We start from the raw sequence: 18,220 nt of genomic DNA, 5'->3' as shown, positions 1-18,220 counted from the left end.
AAAAAAAAAAAAAAAAAAAAAAAAAAAAAAAAAAAAAAAAAGAAAGAAAAAGAAAGCATTTCCCTTAAGGGAAACAGTCCGGTTGACCTGTTCCTCCCGATGATTTCGACCTGCATTGAATATGGAGCATGTTGCAAGGTGCAACGTGTTGCTATTATTATGTCTCATTGTTGTGTTTCGCGTTATGGGGGGATTAATTCTTTTCTCGATAAAAGATAAGGAAAGCGTTGAAAATGAGATTTCTTATTGTATGGAAATTTGCGGATTTTGTTCCAGGCGTATCACCATTAGAGAGGACGAGGTTGGAAGATTGCATTTGAAGAATTTGACGTTCTATTGTGTCAAGAATATAGAGAATGCGCTTGAGTTGCTTTTGCTAGGAGAAAATAACAGGTATCGTTTATGATTATTATATACGATAATAGAATAATTTATAGGATAAAGTTATTGTCTAGGAGATATAATGATATTATGAAAATGATTTTTGATAGGACCACTGCCGAAACACCGATGAATCCTCAGTCATCGAGATCGCATTGCATCTTTACCATAGTAGTTTCCACCAAACAGTTCGGCGCTGAACAGTACAAGAGAGCGAAAGTGCATCTTGTCGATTTAGCAGGGTATATATTTCTCAATCTTGTTATTGACCGATAGTAAAAGAAGCACGAACGAGATACGGAAGACGAAATAAATTCTTCTTTTACGATTATTTTGTTGAAATATTTTTGAAAGTCAAAAGAAATAATATATAATGAATGTTATTTATAATTTATTCTTCATTTTATCAAATTTTATTTTAGAATCGATTTCTATTTCGTATAAATTATAATATTAATTATTTATTTAAAACGATGAAAGTATAGCCGAATCTATATCTTGTATTTCGTTCATGTTTATACTTACGTTAACATTTGTAGACAAGAAGAGTAAGCAGTGGGAGAAGGACAGAGATAAAGTAAAAATACTGAAATCAGCGCCATCTTTAGAGTGCCGCAAATGAAACACAAAAAGAAAGGATAGAAAACAGAAAAAGAAGGATAAAAATAATAAGAACTGATCACTAGCGCTATCTCTTGAGTATCGAAGACATTTCTTCGAAACGGATAAAACAGAATAAGAATTGAATATTAGCGCTATCTTTCGAGTACTTTTAAAAACAATGAATCGCACTCAAGAGATGGCGGTAGTATTCAATTCTTATTCTACCTTACCTATTTTAAAAAAATGTCTTCGATACGCAAGAGATGGCATTGATAGTCAATTTTTATTCTATCTCTATCCTCTTTCAACTATTTTCTATTCTTTCTTTATCTGTTTCATTTGCGGCACTCTGAAGATGGCGCGAATTTCATAATTTTTACTTTATCTCTATCCTTTTTTAGCTGTTTGCTCTCCTTGTCTTATATTTGTAGCGGGCAAAATTAATTACCTAACTTATTGATCAAAAATTTTAAGAGTTTACTCGATCCAATTTTTGCACATCATAAATTTATACGCGCATTTGATATATATTTTTATTTTTGTACATTTGTATATCACGTACATAATATATAAAAACTATATATAAGAAATATTTCATATATAAATTAATTTTTTAGAGATTCTATATATTTGTTTTTATACATATTTTGGAAAACAAAAGAAAAAGATTCTGAATTTGTAACGCTTTATTCACTTATTCGCCAATCTAATTTCTAATAATCAACAAGATAGTAAATTTAAATTTCTTTCACAAATTGCATTTCTATTCGAATGCAGCAAGGAAATGACTTTGATTACAAACCGACATCTAGAATGCATTAAATGCCGACCCACTTGTCAGCGATAATTTTTTTTCTCCATGTTTTTATCGCGTCGTGCTTTCTCATTGCCATCTGCGCCCGTGCTGGCAAATTTTGTAACGGTAACCGATTTTGCAACGTGAGATCTACCTACTATTGCCTAGGTCCGAGCGTGTCTACAAATGCTCGATAACCGGCACCATTCTGACCGAAGCGAAGCACATTAACCTGAGCCTACATTACCTGGAACAAGTCATAGTGTGTCTGGGTCAGGAGAGCATGGGTCACATTCCTTACAGGTGCTGAATTCACTCCATCATTTGTATCTCATCAATAAAATTTTTTATTCAATCTTTTTTTTTTTTAACAAAAGACAATTGAAAAATAGACTTTAACATCAAATAATTAATTTCATATTATTATGAAACAGCTCGATTGAGATGAAAATCTATTGTAATTTTTAATTTCCATAAAACTTTTCATATTCACGACTTTTTATTAAAGTTTAATTGTAAATAAACGTTTAAACAGTAATCTTTCTTTAATAAAATTTAATTGTTATTAGGAATTCCTTATTAACATCGATCTTGAGAGACAGTTTAGGAGGAAATTGCATAACCGCCATGTTAGCGACTCTAAATATTACGTCTTTTAATTTGGAGGTGCAGAATAATTTATTATCTCGCGTAATATCGATATAATTTATTATTATTTTTATGTATATAATCCATAAGATATTCCATTTATTATTTCTTTTTTTTTTTTGTTTTTCAGGAAACGGTGTCCACTTGCAGATTTGCTCAAAGGGTGGCTTTGATAAAAAATTACTTGAAACTAAATTTGGAGACAGACATTAATAGCGAGAACGCATTATTGAGAGCGGAGAACGAAAGACTTAAGCAACAAATCAAAGCTTTGACAATGCCAACCGTTCAGTATTTTTGTTCAAAGATACGGAACGAACTTGCAAATGTATGGATTTTAATCCTTTAATTTTCACATTTTGTAAACAGAATGAAGAACTTACCGCTGACGATAAAAGACATCTTGATCGTAAAATAAGAGATTTCTTAGAATCGGACGAACGAATCTGTTGGGATTATAATCCGAAAAAAGTGCAATATTGTTTCGAAAGTTTTAAAGAAGCTTTCGAGCTAAGCAAAGATCCTAAATGTTATTTCAAAAAATTGGAATATTACAAAGATCTGGTTATCCAAAGGGACAAGGAAATTTGTATCCTAATCCTAATTAAATTTCTTTTCATTCTTTAATCATTCTATATCGTTACAATTTCTTGACTCGATTAACAGCTTTGCTGATCGACAAGTTGAAAGACAAAGAACGATCCACATTGAATACTAGCGACAATAATTTTTCAATCAATAATATCAAAAATAATAAGAAGAAGACTGGGCAGAATAATTGCATTCGAAACGATAAAAACGAAACGATACGTGATTTGGCATTAAACGATCACGTTCAAAATGATAAACGAGAAAGCGTAGTACAAAATTCGTCGAACAGCAATGTTCCTTCGAAGAAACTAAAACGAAGATTTAAAACTACCAATCACGTCAAAACCAATGAAAATATCTCTGCTCGAGATTCGGTGTTCCGAAGCAAATCGACCTTTAACACAGTGATACCAGAATCGTTGCCTTGCAATATCGTCAACTTGAATTTGGATGATCTGATCGAGAATAAGAATCAAGCGATCGATCAAAAAATGAACGAAACCAATGATAATGAAACGACGAATCAACCCTCTTCACGGATACTTGAAAAGCCGCGGAAAAATGTTAAGAAGAAACGTAACACGGAATCGAAAACGAAACAGGAGGACGATAATAATTCCGTTGAATTGTCAAGTAACGGTAAAGCAAAAATTGTAATCGAGAAGGATTCATCTGTGGAAACGGATTATTCAATTCCGATGTACGAGAAGTTCTTAAGCTTTAATTCTCTCTCTCCCAAGAGTGTAAACACGCCAAAAACTTTGATTTTTGAGAAAGATATCGAGACCAAGGTGGATTGTTTCGATCAAAAGTCCGATTTGGGAGAGGAGAGCAACAAATACTTTGACGATTCGTTGCCTTTGACAGGGGATCCAGAGATCGACGAAGAAATAATAGCGTTCTATAAAGCGAAACGATCTGGAGGTATTTATTGATCGACTCGTGTACTTCGTACACACATATATGTATATTTATTTCATTTATTTTTCTTAATTTTACGTTAAGATTACGATTCTTGAGATTCTGACAACTAATTATATATTTCATCGTAACGTTTGTAATGTAAACACATGTAATAATAGTACGCAGTATTACGTATCATGTATTACGTAATGTATTACGTAAATGTGTATTTATGATTGATATTTATAATTAATTACACTATAAAAAGAAAAAGTTTTATACGATGTGATAAACTAATTAATAAAATATATTCGATTCATTCTTATATTTTTGTACGTGCTAAATCTATTTCAATTATTTTTTAATATAATAAATTTTAATATTTCTAACATATTAACGGCCCCATATCTAATTTTTCGCCGTACATTAATGCTTCCAATATTATTAATCTGTTTTTATGAATCAGGCCTAGACAGTATCTCTTCGCCATATAAGAATACTTTCTAATTTTAAAACTGAATAATTTATCAACGTTCATTTTTATACTGTCTTTGTACATGAAACCTTGGATACCTGAAAAAAAAGAAAAGAAAGAAATAGAAATTTTACTAGAAAGTAAAAAAAAAAGAACGAATAAATTTTTCTTACCTTTGTATTCATAAATTCGAAGAGTTCTCCTATTTTCAACGAAGACGAGCAATGTTTCGACCAATCCATCAAAATTGAGTATCGTGAAGGAGCTTGGCTTGTATGCTGTTATAGTTTGAAAGATCTTTTTCTGCGTCGTATCGTTGTTAAAAATCTATGCATGCAAAGATGAATTGAAATAATGAACGAATATTTGATTGAATATTTTCTGAAAAATATAACTCACAAATATACTATCCTTGCTAAACTCTTCATCGTAATACAAAAACATTTCTCTCTCGAAGAATCCAGCTTTGAAATTCAAAATTTCTTTAACGCTTCTTTTGAAACTCGTATTATTGTCGTATCCTTTTCCAACGTTCTTGTTAATCATTAAAATGCGATCTTCATCCCAAACGATTTTCGTGTCATCCTCGTCCACCGAAGATGACAAAAACTTTTTCAATTCTTCGTTCATCTTTTCAGACGATCGTAATTCTTTCTTCTTATCGATCATCGTGAAAAATGTATCCTGATTTATTTTCTTAACTTCCACGTTGTGATCAAGATCTAAAACGTGCTGGAAAAATGTAGAATAGAGACATGGGTATACCACGCGTATCACTTTTATCAATCGTTTAACAAGAATGATTAAAGATTACCCTAAACTCATTGTCCTTCAATCTCCATACGTTCACGGGATTCCTTCCGCAAGATTTTGGGCCAGAAGTAAGGAAATATAATTCCTGGTCTCGTTCAAAGGTCGCCCATTCTTCGACCACACCAAAATTGGGCATATCGCCCACCGATTCAAATTTTTCCTCGGTAAACGCGTACGCGTGCATTTGACAATCGTTGCAACTCAATATTAAGTGATCCGTGTCGTTCGTTTCGAAATAATGGACACTGGCAATCGAACCGTTATCGAACTCGATGATTTGCAGATAATCGAACGCATTGAACTGATAAATTTGATTCTCCGCATAGCGTTTCAATTCGGCCAAATCTTTACACATAGCGTCCAGATTCGCCTGAAAGGAAGGTTTCATTGAAAATCTTATTGTTTCGTATCGAATCGAAAAAGATTCGTCAATGAAATGAATCGTTTCCGTACGCTTTTCTCTTCCAACATGGCGTCCATTTCCAAGTGCTTCTTGGCTAAAATACTGGATACCTCCGTGATGTTCGTCCCGTTTAAAATCTCGCTTCCGTAAGCTCCATTTTGGAAATAGACGTTGCCAAGAACGGTCCAATTTCCAGAAATAAATTGCGGCACTGAATTTTCGGTTGTCACTGCCACAGCTTCCCATCGATTCACATCTATGCCATTTAAATAGCCCAATAGCCTCAGACTTTTATTGAGAATCACTGGTTTTTCGAATATAAAATTGCCTGAATGGATGAACAATTTTATAAGATAAAAAATTTATTTGATTATCGATTTGAATATTAAAAAAAAAGTTCGTTTCTTTCAATCTTCAACGTCCTACCGACTATGGTGCTCTTTGTATCCAGAGGTATGAATCTGTTCGGATCGATGCCATTGATGAGGCGTGGATTGAATTCATTTCGAAAATGAACGACACCGTGAAAAGTGAAGTGTCCCGTTATATTCTGGTCCCCTGTTAACTGAGAAAGATTGAAACAACGTATCATAATTCCGATAAAAATATTTCGAATGTTAGAACAATAATTTTTGAAACGAAAGCTTTCGAAACATTGATTCGAATAGAGTCAGGAAATACGTCTTTCCACCAAAATTTCTTTATTTAATAAATTAATAATTATATAATTGGAAGATACCATGAATGTCTTTTCTTGCATCTCTCGCAAATCGACGCCATTCACCGTTCCTAAAATCTCAATATTCTCCGCTGTAATATTGTAACCTCTTAACACTTTTACAGGTATAAATTGATCGGTCTTCAACGGTATCAATAAATCCATATCCACATCGTTGATCTTCTTCACTTCAACGTTAGACTCGAAAATCACATTGGTGAACGTGAGGTTTCCTACGCAAAGAAGAATATTAAAAAAATAAAAAAAAAGAAAGAAAGAAAAATGTCACAGAACGAATCTAAATTACCGTCCACGTAAGAAGGTCTGTTAAGGTACAACACGTTGGATCGCAACTCGTCGATATCGATTCCCATTATGGATTTTGCTTCCAGAGATTTCTTAACGACGATATTCTTCTCTACTTTTATACCATCTTTGAATATAATTTTCGACTTAACGGAGAACGGCGCATTGATGAAGACGGCCTTCTCCCTGAATCTTCTCAGATCTATGTCGTTCAATTTCTCGTGAACGAAGAACTCGTCGTTAAAAGTGACCGTGTCCTCAAATATTTTCGTCCCGGAAACCGTGACGTTGTCCTCGTCCTTATAAATCACCGTGTTCAAAAAATCGTCGAAATCGGTCCCCTGAATCGATCCGTTCACGTACAGATTCTCGATGGTTACGTTGTCGAGGAATCTAATGTCTCCATGAATTTCGTAGGAATTGTTCCCCAAATATCTGAATTTATCTGTCAGCTCGCGATACGGTACGCCATTGATGTTTCCAGTTGAGTCGAAGTATTCGGAAACGGTCATGGTACCTGGACACAACATTTCTTGAAAAAATATTTTTCAACTTAAAATATAGGATAAAGTAGTTGTAACAGTACCGTTTACGATCACGGGACCTGAGAGCACCTGTTCCTTATAAGGATCTAGGATATTCTCTATGGGACGTCCGTTCAAGTATTTCGCTTCAAGTTCGGTGCAAATGATCGAGTCGAACGTTTTATGCCCCTCGATCACTATGTTCGGGTCGGATTTTTGAACCGTGTCGAGTACGCGTTCCGTGAAATTGTAACCGTTCATCAGGCCAAGGATCGTCAGATCGTCGATGTAAACCTCGTCCTTGACGATTACAGGCCTCGGGCCGAATCGTTCCTCGTTGTACAAATCCGTCACGCGTTCACCGTTGATCGAATCCGCTTTAATCGTCCCGATTACTCGAAGGGAGTTCAACGTCAAATTTCCACTCTGTACGTGATCCAGCATCGCGGACAATCGATCTTTCAACTGGCCAATCTCCTCTGTTGGCATTCCGTTCACAGATTTCGCGCACAAACGATCCGTTTCCAAAGCATCGTCGATGGTGCATTCGATGTCGGAAGATTCCAAATGTTTGGCGTAATCAACGAGATCGAGACCGTTCACCGTGTTCGGCACTATTTCGTCCGCTATCAAAGTGTCCACCGTTAAATTCTCGAAGCTGGCGTTGCCGAAAGTTTCGTTTACTTTCCTCGTAAAGAACTCGTAGGAAACGTTATTGTTCAACTTGTCGAAAGTCAGTTGTTCGACGGTGACAGGAGACTCGAATATAACAGTTCTGTTCAAGCAACCTGTGGAATTGTTCTCCCTGAAGAATTTCTCCAATTTCTTTATTGCTCCAAACGTCACGTTTCCGAAAGTGACGTTGGCAGATATCTTTCTTAAATCTGAAAAACGTGGTCCAAACGTGAAGAATATAGAAGGTTCGCGAAACGATAGTTAATTCATTGTTAAATGAGTAATCAAAAGTCATACTTGGGAACACTTGATCCGTGTCCAAAGTAACGAATTCGTCCACGTGATGTCCATTGATCATGCCAGACGTAATGGTAACGTTGGATCTCATCTCGACGTTCTTTAAAAATGTTTTCGTCCCGGTTATCACGACATTTTCGTCGGTTCTCAACAGGAGATCTCCTAAATCCACTTCGGTGTTATTGATGATCAATCGGTCGAACGTCACATTACCCGAAACGTTTAAATTGTAGAACAAGATATCCGATGAAATTTTAGTAGTTTCGTTGAGCAATAGCCTCTCTTCCATATTTAATCCTTCTATTTCACAGTCCAACTGCAATCAATTATCGTAATCTAGAAATCTGCCGATCGATCTAGCATTGCACGTGTTGAGAAAAACGTACTATGAGCTCATCGGTCACCGTCAAATTTTCGAAGCTGATTCCCTCATTCAAAACGTTCTCCTTGCTCAAAATAACGTAATCATCGAAATCTATGCCATTCAGGGTGGTCGCGTTCTCCAATTCCAACGCCTCGAACGATTCGAAGGTTTTCGAACCGGTTACAGTCACGTAAGCAGAGTTACCGTTCTCCAGAACGTACTGTTCCGGATACAGAAGGCCATTCAACGTGGACAGTTCGACGTTATTCGACGTGACGGTCTGCAAATAATTAAGTCGAGTATTAAATTAAGACAAAATAATAATAATCACGACTTTGTATTTCGAATTTTACCCCCTCGATGATAGTTTCTCCAGGAATGAGCATATCTCTGTCTTTCCACACGATGTTCTTCATCAGTGTTTCCCAATCGAGGCCGTTGATCGTTGAAAAGGAAAGATCTCCGAGAATCTCCGCTCGACTTATTTTATCGAAATCCACGCCACTGTAATCAACTATAGAATCTCCAAAGCGTATATTTTCGACGGGAATACCGTTTATCGAATTAATCGTTAAATTTTTAACATCCTTGAAATCAATGGTGTAGTTGTTGGAAGGAAGAGTGGCGTCTATCCCATTGATCGAGGATACAGTCAAATTGTCGGTATACAAACTCCCTTTAACGTAAATATCTCCGTTTATTTCAACGTCCGAATCGAAGCGAAGATTCGAGTCGAAATCATTCGATTCCGTGTCGTTCAATCTCGAATCGATCTGCTCGAGCTTCCTCTCCGCTTCCCTCAATTTCATCTCGAAATTGTTTACATCGAACTTTAAATCCTCTTTTGTCAACTTAGTCTTTCCCAACGTGATCGATTCGAAAGTCACGTTGTCGGATATGATTACATTCGTTGCGTTCACCCCGCTTATATTCCAAAACCCTGTGATCACAGGATTTTCGATTTTATTCTCCTTGAGCCGCGCCTTTGTTTCATTGATAATCCTTTCCTCGTATTCTATCAATTCCTAAAAAAAAAGAGGCGTTTCAAGTATCCACATATATATATATATTTTAATAATTAACTTCGTAATTAACTTACGTTTAACGATTTTTGCAATCTCACTAGTTTCTCGGTCTCGTATTGGAGAGGGTGTTTCACGCTTTTCAGCTGCGTATCAAATTTCACGACTCGATTACCCGCGATAAATCCATATTTCGGAATCGGTGTGATCATGGAGAGATCGAACCGATCGAGATCGTTGTTGGGTAATTGAACTTTCTTGTAACTCGAACCTTGCCAACCTAACGCGAACACGGTCATGTTTTTCAATTGCACCAACAACATCGACTCGTCTCTGTAAGTGGCTAACTGTACGCTCGTTACCCAAGAAATGTCCGAAACGTCTGCAGGAAATGTGAATTAAAAAAGGAAATGAAAAGGGGAAAGAAAAACGGTAATTGAATCAATATATATATATATCTTACCGAAACTGGACTCAGACTCTGTGTTGAACTGGAATTCACCGTCTTCGAAGAGAAAAAGACCCGCCTCCGGACCGGAGATCGACAAAAACTGGAGGTATCCGCTTTCGAAGCAGATGAAATTATTCAAATTATACGACTTTATCGTCTGTCGCTCCAAAATGTCATTTCCCTCCATCATATTTCTGTATTCATAGAGGAAGACGTCGTTTTCTCCTCGAAGAATCAATGATACGGTTTCATAAATGTTGATTACCTGGATATCGAACGATCTTGGCACGTAAGTTGAATAGTAAAACCTGTATCTCAATTAATGAATAATATTAGAGATTTGAAGTTTTTCTTTTTTGTTTTTTATTTAATTAATATTGAAAATTAATATGGACGTATATGAAAGAAAAATTTATTACCAAAAATTTAAAGCATTGGTTGAGAAATCAATGTCGAACCCATAGACGTCGATAGAATTTTGCATTTGAAGAAAGAAATCCTCTTCGTTCAACACGAATATTTTATACGTGTCCTCGTTATCTGATAATTTCGTGATAATCTCCATATCTTTCACACGTTTCAACACTGGCAACGATCCAAGATATCGAAAAGAATTTCCATCTAAGAGCGTGTAACATTCTAACAGGATTCCGATGTTCAATTGGACGCACAACACGATTACTATGTTCGATTTTATTTCGATCGCTTTAAATTTTAATATAGTGCCTTTCACGATCAATTTCGTGAGTTCATCGATCGTACCCTTGTCCAAATCGAGTTTATTGTAGAAAAGGGTGGATCTTTCGTTTCGAAATAAATAACCGGTGCCGTTCACCTCCAAGAATTGCCAATTTCTCGCTGTTTTTGGCACATTTGTGTATTCGCGAACGGAAATATTCGTCACTATAAGCTCTGAAAACGTGATAAATTATTTTCAAAAAAATTTTTTTTTTTTCACCTTGGAATACTTTATAAATCGGATGGAACAATATTTCGCACGATACCTTCCCTATTTCCAGCTCCAGTCCCGAATTCGTATTCCATCCAAATCGACGATTCATCTTCGGAATCTTCCGGAATTTCCGAGGTTTGTTCGACATCCTGGCAAATCGTGACAGTCGCACAGAGAAAAAGAAACAGCCAAATCGCGTTGCTACGAATCGACGAAGACATTTCACCCGTACAATTAGTTCGAATGATCTTGGATTTGGTATTCGCAACATTTAAATATTCGATACAAAATATTTTGATCGTAACCGAGCTCTCGCACATCCAGTGGTTCTCAAAGTATTCGTAATAATTGCAAAATCTCGATAAAAAGTTAATGAATTTTTGATATTATGCACATATTTAGGGATATATCTGTATCGTAATTATCATTGCATCATCTCCCTCTTTTATTATACTTAAAATATATTTAAATGCATTTAAAATTTGCAATGCAAATCATGAATCTCTCTCTCTCTTTTTTTTTGTTAATGGATGAAAATAAATATCGATATAATTTCTTGATCCTCTACCTTCCAAGACACTCCTCTTGAATAATTTATCAAGGTTTTTATGCTTCATTTGTACACTGATAATTATACAACTTTCACGAATATGTAGGTCAAACAATATTAGTCGTGCGTTTTCTTTAGAGAAAACGTTTTATTCGATCAACATGGTATAATACAAAACAATTACAAACAACGTGCATAAATAATTACGTGACATAACAATTTCCCTCAATTAATTTTCGCGAACGAGTTATCGAACGTAGTTTCAAAGAAAACAGTAGTTTCTTTATCGAAATCGTACTTTAAAACCGCGCACAAATTCTCTAACCCTTCGCATCCCCTTCAGAAATTATATCTCTATGTATGTACATATTTATAAACGAAATCACCTAGTATTTTGATTTTTGATTTTCGTCGGTTGAAAAAAAAAAAAAAAACGCAACAAAATATCATATAAAACCCTGTACTACGAGTACTACCATCCGTTTAATTTTCTAAGGTACAGTCACTGGCAAGAATCTCGATCTGTCGCCAACTTTCGGCTGAAATCTCAAATTGATCTTGTCCTTGTTGTCCTCGCCGACCTCGAGGAACGAGTTCCAATCCACCAAGAAGTAGAGGCCGCTTTTCTTTCTTGCAGGCAGATCCGTTACAGGTTTCCTGGTCGTTCCGCCGAAAGACTCCTCCAACGCCATCAAATTCGAGTTGGACGTAACGGAAGAATCCTCCATTTTGATCGTGTCTGATTGATCGGAATCTCCTTTCATGGAATTTGTCTCCGTGGTAGTGATTAACGTGGTTTCTTCCGGCTCTGTTGACAAGTTCCATCATGAATTCACGTTTAATTTAGATTTAGTTGCTGTTTCCGTTCCGAGGGGAACGACTTTGAACAAGATTTGAAAGGTATCGAAGTCGAGAGAAGTTCTTACTTAGAATCTGGCCACGTGCACGTACATTATTTTGATAATTTCGAAAGAACGATGCCGCGAATGAGAATGGATATTGTACAATGGGGAGGATGTTATGCGTGTATATGGTTAGGATTAAATTTCCTCTCGATGAAGAGAATAAACAGATGCGATTTCGTTAGGAAGATAGTTATAAATAGGAACGTTAGCACTCTATGTACAAAAGGTATTTCTTTAGCAATTAGCGAGGAAAAACGAATAAGCGGATAGAAAGTGACGGTGGAATCTAAATTTTTACTCAGATCTTTCCCAGCGTCTATCCTTTTATGAGAAAGAGCCAGGATCTTTCTTGTACGCCTTTAGAGAAGGTTTAACATAATGGAAATCGGCCAGTCGATTGAACGTTGTTAGAACGGAGATAGAAAGCGATTAAAAGTGTATAATAATAGTAATAATGAAAAAAACGTGTTGATGCATCTTTCCCGAATAGGCAAAGAAAGACGAGGAAGATTAATGCAGAAATTCGAAATCGAAGTTTCTTTGGTACGTGTAGTATATAGAGAGTACATTAGTGTCAGAGATCGAGTCAGATAGATTCATTTCTAATTCTATCGTACAGATCAGTTAGTACATTTCGAAATTTCCTTAATCCCTGAATAATCCTTCGAAACCAAAACTCCGAGTTGCCCAAAATGTATATCATAAATTTCTTAATACCAGTTACAACGGTTGGAGATTCTTCTTCTACGATGGTAAACTGTACGGTGGTCGTCTCTTCCTGTTCTACCTCTTGCTTTTGCTCCTCTCCTTTCTGTTCCTCTTGCCTCTTCACCTCGTTTCTCGCGTCTTCGTCTTCGTGGATCCCGGCGATCTCTTCGAACTTCAAAGGATCTGGCCCATCTTTCAAAACCTTGGTCGCATTTCTCACGTTTTGAACGTCAACCTTACCCTCCTGGACCAATTTTACAGTGTTCAGAAGCTGGTTGATCTTGTTTCTCTGTTCCTCGTCCTTCACGTTCACCTCGTGAGGCTTGAACACGTGAAACTTGGACGTCTCGGTCGATTCCATGTCCTCCATGCTATTTATCACCTTTTTGCTACCCTTCCTGGAAATCAGCCCAATATTCTCCAGAATCCCTCTCATGTTTTCCGGTACGACCTCGATCACGGAGGGCGGTTCAGTGGTGAATCTCATCGACTTCTGTCTTCTGTCGTCGCTCGTTCCAAGTCCGAATTTAGCCAAGAACGCTCTCATCTCTTGATCCTTCACGCTAGAAGTGGGCAGAGGTTTGAAATTCGTGTAAGAATTAAAATTAATGGTTGTTCTTTGAGTGGTGGTGGCGGTAGGCTGACCCAGATTCGACGTTTGAAGACCGAATCTTTTGAACAACAGTTGAACGTCCGGGGTCAAATTTTCCACACCCTTCTTGATCTCAGACCCCGAATTTTCAAAAGTATTCTGATCGATGATCGACGTTGCTTCGTCCCCACTCGAGGCAGAAATTAACTTCTGAATGGTATTCGCGTCTGGTGCCTGGAACTTGTTCTCCGCCATATCCTTGCTCTTCTTATAAACATCTTCGACGTTACTAGTATTATCCGGTCGCAGACCGATCGACGCCAATAGATCCATCACTTCTGGCCTCATAGTGGTGGTGCTAGTGGTGGCTTGTCGAAATCCCGCAGAGTTCAACGAGTAAGTTGAACTGTACTTCATTTTAGGAGACGTGTTAGTAGGCATGGGCGTCACGTAGAGGGCAATTGGCGTTTCGGAATTCATCGTTAAAGCTTCGGCATTGCTGTCTTTCGTTAATATCTCCGATCTCTTTGTTGAGGGGATAGTAAGTTTTTCAGATATGTTCGTGTTAATAGTCGGAAGAAACGGTATTTTGTCGAGTTTGGAAGGCAAGGTTGGATTCATGGTGGTACTCGGTGGCGCGTTGTAACGCCACTGACTCGACGTCAGTACGTTCTGATTCATCTTCGATCTCTCCAAGTCGATATTAATCTCCTTAGAAGCTGGTTTCGTAGTGGGTTCATCCGTAACGCTCGTGCTGTACACGATTTCCAATCCTTCGTTTCCCTTACTCCTGTAAATTGGATACTTGGCCGTAGTCGTCTTTTCGGTGGTGTACGCGTTCTTTCGAAGATTCTCCAGATTGAAGGTGAACCTGACCGGCGTCGGGTCAAGTTTCAACGTCTCCCTCAAAGGAAGTTTGGTGCGCACTTCTGAATACGTGTCCCTGTGATTCTTGTAATGATTTTGCATCGTGGTTCCAGTTTGCTCTTTCGATACGCTCTTGTAGGAATCGCTAGTCAATATCAAATTTTTGGTGGCCAATGACGCATCGTTCTCTCCTCTCCTCGAATTATCCTCCTCGACTTCCTCGTTTTCATCCTTTCCCATCGACGTTGAAAAGTCGGAAATTATCCTCGTCATAGGTGGTTTCGTGTAAAGATCCTTCAAATTTCCAGCCGATTCTTCGGCACTGTAAGGAAGGACGACCATCAGAGCTCTTTGGTACAGATTCCTTGCTCTCTCCAATTTTTCTTTATCCTTGAACACCTTCAAATCCTGGGACGTGATATTCTGCAGAATCTTGACTATTTCTTGTCTAGTCAATCGAGGCAGAGTGGAATCTTCGCGAACCTGTCTTTCGACTTCCTCGATCGTACGGTTGATTGAACTCTCGATCTCGAACCTCGATGGAAGATCATTGTCCTGGCAATGGCTCAGCCCGAGGAGGAGGAGCAGTAAAGAGAAAACCGCGAACTATGCAGACAATTATTGATCGGATTAAATTTAATTGAAATCGCATTTAACTTTAGAATGCCAATTGTATTCTGGGAATTAACAGATTTTGAATTATTGATACGTTACGTGATCTAAAATTGTTTCGAATAATTTTTTATTAATTTCGATGAGAATTTATAAAAATCTGTTCCACATTCGTCATTATTTATGTTATTCTTTTTTCGTACATCAATGTAGTGCCACTAAAAATCGATTAATTGGAATTCTTTTTAGAGCATTGCCAACTTTTTACTTGAACTAGCTCGTTTCTCTAGTAAAAAGATTTTTTATCTAAGATTTTATCGTCGTGATAAACTTTTACAAAGTATTTTTTTCCAATTAACATAAATCAAGATTCAATGTTCTGGTTACTAAGTCATATCTATATGAATATTACCTTCGAGTTTACGTAAAATGGAGAGTGTTTTTTCCCTTCGAACATGTAGAAATAGATCGTAAATCCAAATGGCGAGTTTCTTTCATATTCATAAAGTGATTTTTATAAAATATCCTTGACTGAATTTGACGATCGAGAAAGTTGAACAACTTGGCTGTATTATGCAATACAAGATAAAAATGAAATCATTTATGATATCTAGTAAAAATTATAAGTATAGAAGGATGAAATCTCATGATGCCATAACTGTAATTTCCGGTAATGTCTTTTGCGCCATTATGAAATATCTCCATATTAATTATCTCGAGAAATTGTTGAAGCATAAATGACACTTCGTGGTATAAGATCTTATTATATTTTTTTAATTATACTATGATGACTAATTTTTATAGAAAACGGTTTATAATACGTTATAAAATATTGTTCAGTTGTTACATTTCAACAATATTTTGTACATTCTCGATTACAGACAACTTTCTAAACGTTTTCAATTTCTAACTTTTTGAAACAGCTATACTGTAACAACGATGCTATGATACTTTGTAGCTTCGTTTTTATGGATCGAAAATTCGATCGAAAGAGAAAACAGGAAGATGGATCATTTTAAAAACCAATTTTAAGATAATGAATCTTTTTCATAACGAAAAAGTGTTATGTCGATATGATTTTCTCTAGACATGAAATTAGACACGCTGGGTGATTTACCATGATAATGATCCTCGAAAACGAAAGTTACTTTCATCCTCAACAATACGACTCTTTTCACATATTACAAGCGAGTCTATTGAATTTATAATCTACACGTGCTGTTTACTTGAACAAACGATTCAATGAAAAGTTCGTTAAAATTCCGATCTAAGATAAATAATCGCGATAAAAAATATTTACGAATAATTTTTCTATTTAAATTCGATAAATAAAATTAAATTCAAAGCATAGTGAAACTACTCCTAATTATTCATCAGTCGTTCAACTTTCAACTGTTTTTCCATTCACGAATTCGTTGCAACGAAAATCTAATAAATCGTGATTTAAATAATGAATTAATTTAAAATATTAAAAAAAAAATTGTCGTTACTCTCATAAATAAATAATATATTAGAATTCTCTAAATAAAATTGTATTGCGATCACACAATTGCTCGAGTTCATGCAATCATGAAGGCTGTTCACCGGTAAACGCGACTACTTGTCCCGTTACGAACAATCTCACTGATTTTTGTTACAATTAAAAATGAATAAAACACCACTCGAATTCTTAACACGTTCTTTTATACAAACGATAAAAAAATTCGATTTTTTTTTTTTACCGAAAACTACGAACAAATTTACGAACAAAACTACGAATACAATAACACGAAAGACACCGAGAGAAACTTACCATTACGACAACCAATCGTCCGAGCACGCAGTTGACTACTGACTGAACGACTAAGGCCTACTTTCCAACTCTCTCTATCTCACCCGCTTATTTCGCCTCGACTGTCTTCCTGCACGAAGCTTTGGTCAGTATAATAGCTACGTCACAGCTCAACTCATCATTTGTCCTTTCCCTCCATTTTTCAGCATTTTAAACGGAATCTATCGATTCATGAGCACGATGCACGAGCTTTCCTCTCGTCGGTGATGTGAAATAGAAAGGTGGGCTTGAATCTTTCAAGTTCAAGGAGAAAGAAAGTGTCGAACGAAACCGGTTGTTTGCTTCTTCAATTTGTAATAAACGAGTATTGCAAACCGATTATTAAAACATACTATGTATTAAATGTATGTATTAAATGATGAAATATCATCATGAATCGAGATTTTATGATTTTACGGTTTTTGAAGTTAGAAATAAATTTTTCAGATAGATTTGTGGTAGAAATATTTAATTTCTTTGAGGTTGATTTGATAAAAAAGAGATACCAGTTATAAAACATACGATTTTCTTTTACCGATCTTTTATCTTATTTTTTCAAAGTAAAACAACATGTAATAAGAAATATTTCGAATATTTAAAAATTATTCTATCTATCAAGTTTTATAATAATATTATAAATTAAAGAATTAAGATTTGTTAATTTTAAAAACGAAACGATAGAAATATATTCAATTGATATTTCATATTTCAGCTCGTAATCAAGCGTCAACAAGCAAGACAAAGAATAAATCAAATTGAAGAAAGATAGAGATAGGTAAAAAAGATAGATAAAAATATTGAAATCAGAGCCATCTTCAGAGTGCCGCAAATGAAACACATAAAAAAAAGAATAGAAAATAGAAAAGAAAAAGGATAGAGATAGGATAAGAATTGAATATTAGTGCCATCTTGAATACTTTTAAAAAGATGTTTCTCTTTACTCAAGAGATAGCGCTGATATACAATTCCTTCTATTTTATCCGTTTTGAAAAAATGTTTTCGATAATAAAGAGATGACACTGATAATCAATTCTTACTATTTCTATTTTTTTTTAATATTTTCTAACCTTTTTTTTTTGTGTGTTTCATTTGCGAAATTCTAGAAACAGGACTAATTTCAATATTTTTACTCTATCTCTATTACCACTCATTTTTATTTAATTATTATTTGCTTTGTAATATTCATACAAAAACAGATCTGTTTCTAATTCCCAAAAATAAAAAATATATTTATATATTATATAAATTATATAA

General features: G+C 35.7%; 3 protein-coding genes across 6 annotated transcripts in view; 1 reads left to right on the top strand and 2 right to left on the bottom strand.

Annotated features, from left to right (window-relative positions):
- Positions 1 to 3,969, top strand: part of LOC102681413 (kinesin-like protein KIF6) — a 5,641-nt gene extending 1,672 nt beyond the window's left edge. For 3 of the 4 annotated variants that reach the window (XM_031515382.1, XM_031515380.1, XM_031515383.1), the window contains 7 exons: positions 277 to 393; positions 492 to 623; positions 1,949 to 2,083; positions 2,350 to 2,446; positions 2,559 to 2,714; positions 2,798 to 3,017; positions 3,095 to 3,969. In XM_031515382.1, coding sequence (XP_031371242.1) covers positions 277 to 393; positions 492 to 623; positions 1,949 to 2,083; positions 2,350 to 2,446; positions 2,559 to 2,714; positions 2,798 to 3,017; positions 3,095 to 3,954 — 1,717 coding nt within the window. In that variant the 3' untranslated portion in view covers positions 3,955 to 3,969. The remainder of the gene's footprint in view (positions 1 to 276; positions 394 to 491; positions 624 to 1,948; positions 2,084 to 2,349; positions 2,447 to 2,558; positions 2,715 to 2,797; positions 3,018 to 3,094) is intronic. The other variant, XM_031515381.1, reaches the window with a different exon arrangement.
- A 24-nt stretch (positions 3,970 to 3,993) lies between these two features.
- On the bottom strand, positions 3,994 to 11,215 carry LOC102678882. Its single transcript, XM_006610095.2, has 16 exons — positions 10,975 to 11,215; positions 10,390 to 10,882; positions 9,983 to 10,278; positions 9,597 to 9,901; positions 8,851 to 9,522; positions 8,520 to 8,777; positions 8,134 to 8,449; positions 7,224 to 8,045; positions 6,639 to 7,154; positions 6,353 to 6,564; positions 6,040 to 6,178; positions 5,664 to 5,941; positions 5,212 to 5,580; positions 4,797 to 5,129; positions 4,571 to 4,724; positions 3,994 to 4,495 (listed from the first exon to the last, which is right to left on the bottom strand). The coding sequence occupies exons 1-16, from the start codon at positions 11,141 to 11,143 to the stop codon at positions 4,308 to 4,310; spliced, it is 5,520 nt and encodes a 1,839-aa protein (XP_006610158.1). The 5' UTR covers positions 11,144 to 11,215; the 3' UTR covers positions 3,994 to 4,307.
- A 385-nt stretch (positions 11,216 to 11,600) lies between these two features.
- On the bottom strand, positions 11,601 to 17,056 carry LOC102679004. The gene is made up of 3 exons (XM_006610096.2): positions 16,949 to 17,056; positions 13,095 to 15,150; positions 11,601 to 12,280 (listed from the first exon to the last, which is right to left on the bottom strand). The coding sequence occupies exons 1-3, from the start codon at positions 16,949 to 16,951 to the stop codon at positions 11,964 to 11,966; spliced, it is 2,376 nt and encodes a 791-aa protein (XP_006610159.1). The 5' UTR covers positions 16,952 to 17,056; the 3' UTR covers positions 11,601 to 11,963.
- Positions 17,057 to 18,220: the final 1,164 nt, after the last annotated feature.

Source organism: Apis dorsata, unplaced genomic scaffold (assembly GCF_000469605.1).
Source record: "Apis dorsata unplaced genomic scaffold, Apis dorsata 1.3 scaffold_68, whole genome shotgun sequence".
Lineage (NCBI taxonomy): Eukaryota > Metazoa > Arthropoda > Insecta > Hymenoptera > Apidae > Apis > Apis dorsata.
The sequence above is the reverse complement of the archived record's forward strand: the minus strand, read 5'-3'. Positions and strand labels throughout refer to the sequence as shown.

Excerpts from the sequence above, each read along its gene's own strand:
- LOC102678882 (XM_006610095.2), bottom strand. The coding sequence starts at position 11,143 with ATGTCTTCGTCGATTCGTAGCAACGCGATTTGGCTGTTTCTTTTTCTC. Across the intron at positions 8,778-8,850 it reads GAGAAACTATCATCGAGGGG|ACCGTCACGTCGAATAACGT; the intron begins GTAAAATTCGAA and ends AATTATTTGCAG. Across the intron at positions 4,725-4,796 it reads TTAGCAAGGATAGTATATTT|ATTTTTAACAACGATACGAC; the intron begins GTGAGTTATATT and ends TTGCATGCATAG.
- LOC102679004 (XM_006610096.2), bottom strand. Across the intron at positions 12,281-13,094 it reads ATCTCCAACCGTTGTAACTG|AGCCGGAAGAAACCACGTTA; the intron begins GTATTAAGAAAT and ends ACTTGTCAACAG.